Source organism: Limulus polyphemus, unplaced genomic scaffold (genome assembly GCF_000517525.1).
Source record: "Limulus polyphemus unplaced genomic scaffold, Limulus_polyphemus-2.1.2 Scaffold787, whole genome shotgun sequence".
Taxonomy (NCBI): domain Eukaryota; kingdom Metazoa; phylum Arthropoda; class Merostomata; order Xiphosura; family Limulidae; genus Limulus; species Limulus polyphemus.
In genome coordinates, this window is record NW_013666397.1 from 267,217 (window position 1) to 273,778 (window position 6,562).

The 6,562-nt window shown below is 34.2% G+C and overlaps 1 protein-coding gene across 1 annotated transcript in view; it reads right to left on the minus strand.

Moving 5' to 3' along the window:
• The window catches only part of LOC106460527 (histone-lysine N-methyltransferase NSD2-like), a 157,644-nt gene that overhangs the window by 117,593 nt on the left and 33,489 nt on the right, over positions 1-6,562 (minus strand). Inside the window, 1 exon segment of the mRNA XM_022387273.1 lies at positions 4,801-4,991. Coding sequence (XP_022242981.1) covers positions 4,801-4,991 — 191 coding nt within the window.

Consider the following 6,562-nt stretch of genomic DNA (forward strand, 5'->3'; position numbering starts at 1 on the left):
TCAAGCATAAGGGACCTGCTCCAATGAAGTTATATCAAGTTGGTGCACCAATGGAAAGAGTAGCCATTGACATTGCTGGTCCATTGCCCCAAACTTATGCTGGAAACAGGTACATATGTATGGTGATGGATTATTTCTCCATGTGGCCTGAGGCAAATGTAATACCAAATCAGGAAGCTACAACTGTAGCTTCGGCTATTAGTGATTTCTTCTTCAGATTTGGTACGCCATATGAACTGCATTCAGATCAAGGCCAGAACTTTGAATCAGCTGTGTTCCATGAATGCTGCAAGTTGTTTGGCATACGAAAGACCAGGACAATGCCACTTCACCCACAGTCTGATGGAATGGTAGAAAAGTACAATTGGACACTGGGACAGAAATTGGCAAAATTTTGTAATAGCCACCAAGATGACTGGGATGTCTTACTCCCTCCACTGTTGATGGCCTATAGAACAGCAGAGCATGAAGCCACTGAATACACTCCAGCAAAGCTGATGTTTGGTTGGGAACTTCGGTTGCCAGTGGACTTGATAACAGAATGCCCACCTTACGAAGAAGGTGCAGGACATGCAGTACATGTAGTGCTAAAAGAGGGACCCAAACATAAGGGATGCCCACCTTATGAAGAGTTACCTGAGAATGTGTCAGAGTTTGTGAAAGTGTTATCGGAAAGGATGGATGATATCCACCATCAAGTGCGTTCAAACTTGAAAACGTCTGCTGATTCGATGAAGTTAACTTATGATAAGAGGTCTACTGAAGTCAGCTTTGTACCAGGAGACAAGGTATGGTTGTATAATCCCAGGAAGACCAAAGGGAAGTCTCCTAAGTTGTTTTCTCCATGGGAAGGCCCATATGACATAGTGGATCATCTCTCAGACATGACTTTCCGAATAAAATGTGGTCGGCAAGGTAAACCAAAGGTGGTGCATGCCAACAGGCTTTGAAGTTATCACGGTCCAGCTCATTTCAGTTGGAACAAAGTGAACAACAGAATAAATGACGCTGCTGATGACATATCACATGAAAAAAGCCACTGTTGAAGAAGAAACTCCACCCGTTTTGAGAAGGAAAACAGTGAAGCCGTTAATGGAGTTACTACCACTGATGTGACTGATACTGACATTTCCTGATGGAGCAGATGAATCCCACGTAAAGCAGAAACCAATAAGATGGAGACCAGTACGAAAGAAGAAACATCCTTTAAAATTAAGAGACTTTGTTGTATTTTAATTCTGTGTTTGTAAATTCTGTACATTTAATTAAGTTATCGTTAATTATCTATTGGTTTAATGTAAGTGGCTATTGTTTGGGATGAACAATACTAAGGAAGGGGCAGTGTTACGACAGCAGAAGTCACGTGATGCTGCTGGCGCATTGGCGTTGGTGACATGTGCGAGGAGTTTCTCAAATGATCATGAATTTCCTAGTGTGTTCGAGACGCCCTCTTCTTTAGTATATAAGCCTGGCAGAGAAGCCAGTGAGGGATAAATAATTAAAGAAGCGAACAGTAGTGACGGTAAGTAAAGCGTGTGAATCACTGTATTATAAAAGTTGTAAGTTTAAAGTGACGAGAAACGTATTGACTGTGGAATTACTGTGTACTAAAAGTTTGTATCAAGGAAGAATAAATTGGTTTAATCCATAAAGGACTTGTATCACTGAAGTTCCTCGGAAAGAATTATACCAGAAATTATCAAACAAGCAGATACGTAACACTATTTTTCATTTTTGTATTATCAGTATGTATATAGTGTATAAAGGTTCTTTGACAAAATAATATAAAATAAATGTCATAGCACTCTTTATATTTTGTTTTTTTACATTTAGCAACATGATTAAATAAACCATATGAACTTTGCAAACAAAGAAATGCTATATTACTATTAAGATTGCCTTAAAAGACATGCCAGTAAGCTACTTTATTTTCTCTATTGTACTGTTTTTTAATACAGCTCTTCTCTACTATACAAAAGATACATTTGTCCCAGTTGCAGTGTGAGGGGGTGAGAGCACTGGGAAATATACATCCCAGCCACAGTGAATTGATTAATAGTTATGTATACACGACAAGATTTAATCCATTATTACATGTCAAAAAGTAATGAATGAGATGTAAAAATCATCTCCTATTTGGATATATTAAGGAGTAATAAACCAGAACAAAATATCAGTGACTATGTGTAAATGGGAAAGAGCAACTAACTGTAACTAAACACTAACATCATAAGGAATAAGAACATATGACCAACCAACAAGATCTATGTGTACATGTGAAAGAGAGAGGAGCTGTGACTAAACATAATATACTAAGTGGTCTATGTTTAGGAGTAAGTAACTATGATTAAACAATACAGTCTAGCAGTACAAGTTAAGGAGTAATGAGTTAGTTCTAAACAAAGTATCGTGTGGACATGTTAAGAAGTAATAAACAATATCTAAACACTAAGTCCTATGAGTTACATGTTAAAGAAGAATAAACTATATGTAAACAATAATGTCTACGTGTTACCTGGTAAGGCAAGAAGAACAAGGCATAAAACAATGGGAGAAAATTGAATCCGGAAGTAAATTCTGAATATGGCACTAATAGGGGAGAAAAAAAGAAACAACAGGTAGAAGGCTCAAATAAAGCAGGAAAGTCAAATGATATTCATTAGGTAGAAAGTACTGGGTGGAAAGTTGCTCCATCTTGTCCTCCTACACTTCAGCTTCAAAATCTGTGAAGGGAAATGTGTAGCAGAGATGAAAGAAGAAGGTCCAAACAAACATATGGATCCCAACAGTGGACAATGTGACATTACTCTTCTTCTTCTTACTGTATTTTCAATTGAATGGCACTTTTGTAACACACAATGGCTGTCACAAACTTAATAGGCAAGAACTTCCTCAATTGTTCTCACAGTAGCAGAAATAAGAACCCACATTAATGTGTGAATTCATACTGAAAGGTTGAAAATACAAAGTAATGTTGTTGAAGTAGTAACTTCAACAAGTCTCAGCAAAAATTTAAATGTATAAGCATAACTGTGCTGAAGAAAAGAATGAAATATTTTGCACGTGCATGTAGAGGATGCATTTCCACGAGAAGGTGTGTCACACTCCTATTGGTGGAAGGTTTTACTGCATGATATGACATCATGCAGTAGCACAATTCACAATATTCAAGTGAAGTTTAGGTGGAATTTTCGCAAGGCTGGTGGCATGTAAGTCTCTCAGGTAAATTAACACAACTTCAAGAGGAAAATAATTTTCTGTGTATGGAGGTGAGTGTTCATATCAGAATTACTGAAATATAAGTCCATTTTTTTTATATCCATCAGTGAAGCTCCTCCCATATTATCTTAGCTTTGAACAAATTTTTCTATACCACATGTCCTTATTTGATGAGCATATTTATAACCAATAGAAAGGGAAATTTTCTGGCTAACAGAATCTCAATATGGTAGTGTTTTTTTTCATAGGGAAGGCGTAGACAGTTTGTTTAAAATATATCACATGTGATCATTAATGTTTGGTTCTGAGCAGCTACCAAAATGTTTTTAGCCTTTTTATAGCTTAACCAGAAAGGTAGTTAAATTACAGTAGTTCTGGGACATTCTAATCTAATGCCTGATATATATTTTGTGTTCTAAATGCTAAATGAATTCTTATTTAAGGAAGTAACTTAGTAAAAAAAATTGAGTCCTAGCACAGTTATGGCTTGCACACACAAAAATATTACACAGGTCATGCACTTTACTCATAATGTTTATATGTACTCAAAATGATGCATTCACAGAAAAAGAAAAAAGTATTGTTCATGTTAGTCCATATTTTTCTATTTTAATTTCACTGTACATTCATAATTTCACTACAGTTAGTGCTAAGGTAGAACAAAAAAACAAATAAAATAGATAATCCTATTAGAAAAAAACTTCTGATATTCACTTAGAACGTTCTACAGGTTTACGCAAGTGAAATATAAAACTGTAGATAACCACCATGCACACAGATTGATTCAGAAAAGGCTTTGGAAATTCACAGACAAATCTTAATTAGAAATACTTTATTAAAATTTTTAATTTTTTGTGTACAACAAACTTGCAGTATTTACTAAAAGTTTGCTAAATCTTGTGATGATAAAGTTAATAAATTCAGAACTAAACATTAATATGGAAGGCTTCACAGATATGGGATCAGCCCAATGGACCAATGCCACTAACAAAGAGTTAAAAGATTACATTCCACTAACCAATTATTCACACAAGAGACTTCGATAATTGGAATAATCCAAAACAGTACTAATTGTTAACACTAATTTTCATTAATTTATCATTTTTGTGAGTTCTGACACTAACCAATTAAACTGAAGAACCTTGAATTAATTAGACATAATAATAAAAAATTATAAAGCCAATATTTTGATCATTTGGATAGTTGGAATAATTGAAAACAATAATTTAATCAGAAACATTAAATTAATAGATTATTTTCTGTGGCACTAATTGACCGAACCGATGCCCAATGGTAACCAATTATATCAGTTAACTGAGTTGACCACCCAGCTCTAAATCATAGCATATATATATATATATATATATACACACACACACACACATATATACACACACACATACATACATACATGCATGAATACAGAAAAACAGGCATCACAGTTTCCTGTCCACAAGTTGGCAATTTTTTTATAACAAGAGATCAAATCTCATGAAAACTCTGTTGTCACTTTCCTTTTTCTTCAATATTTAAAATGAGCCTAAAGATAACCATACAGAAAAAATGTATATGGTAACTTACAGTGATCTTGAACTTTGCAAGAAGTTTGTCCCGATTCTTACATCCTCTTGGGATTGCAGCCACAAATTTCTTAACATATTCTTCAAATTTATCCTTTCCTTCATATGCTAAAACACAACCTGGCTTAGTCCATCCATGATGAGCTTCATGACCAAAATATTGGACATGATATATACGAAAAAGGGTCCTTACTGCACAACAAACAAAATATCTGTGATTACCATTTATGTTAAAAATTATAAAAGATGCAGCACTTCTCTTTTTTAGACATTTTAGTTTCTTGTTATAAACAAGATGTACTGCATAATAAAAGAAGTGGAAAACAGAAAAGCATATATTGTAACTTTTAACCATATAAACAAATCTTCAATAGAAATACTTTATTAAAAATTCTGATTTTTTTTACATGCAATGTTTACTAAAAGCTTGCCAGATCTTATGATGATATATTTAATAAATTCAGAACTATACTAGGGATTGAAACCCCATCTTGACAGTCAAAACACATCCCTAAGCAGCAAAGTTATGTATGTACAGATGAGAATCATTACACTGGCAAATAAAGTGGTTTAAAACAAAATGCTATGGTAGACTCAGTTTATTTTCGAACATGATTTCACACATGCTTACTAATGACAAACAAGTATAAAAACATTATGAATATCAAAGAATAAAGTCTAGTAGAGTTTGAACCTACTTTAAAATCACACTTTGTTCAGTCATCAGCTTTAAGCCCATCTACTTTTCAAATAAACAACTGCAGGTTTGAATGATAAATATCACAAAAGGACTTGGTTTGCAGCTTGAAATACCTTCTTTGAAATCAAATATAGATTAAAGAAACTTCCACACCCAGAAACAAATGATTTTATTGATGCAAAATTAACTTTTACATTTCTAATTCATGTCTTAGCCCATTGGTGCACTTTCTTCATGACAAGTGCTAGGCCTATCCACAATTATACTTGTATGTCTAAACAGAGTCTATTAATGCAATGTTATTCCACACACATTTAATTCCTATTACTCCAAATAGTCAGTCTAAGTCAAACTGACTTTGCTAATTTACAGACGTATCTTTAGTACAAATACATAAAATACATATATATCTTAAAGACAACAAAGGGCCTGTTAGACAATCCAGCCCATCCCATTTACTATACTAAACTCTAAACCAAACATAAAATACTCAAAGCCAGCCCTTATAATTCAAATATTTATTAATCCTTCCTTGAAAATCCCATTTATCACAACTGAAGGCAACCTATTTCAAAAGCTAACCATCCTGTTAGAAAAATAAAGCTGTCTTAGCTGATGAACACTCCTATCCTTTCAAAATTTATATTAGTGTCCCCTAGATTTACCTTTACCATTCTCACCATTAAGTACAAAAAAGATGATGCATTAATACTCTCAATTCCATTAACAATCTTAAACACCCCAATCCGATTTATTCGAACTTTTTTTTCCAAGAAAAAACACTTTTAGAGAACTTAGCCTATCCTTGTATGCTAACCTTTCCCTCCTAGTAGCCCTTCCGTTAACACTTACCAACAATTCAATTTCCTTTCTAAGGTAAGGAGCCCAAAACTCTAGTAGGTTTGCTATATATATACACATATATACCACATTCGACAAGACACTTCAACGATACCTGGACAGCCGTCAAAAAAAACACCACTACCGACAACTCCACTGAACAACTCAAAGTCTACTATAAAAACCAATTCTCCACTGCATACAAGACAGACGAACGGATTCT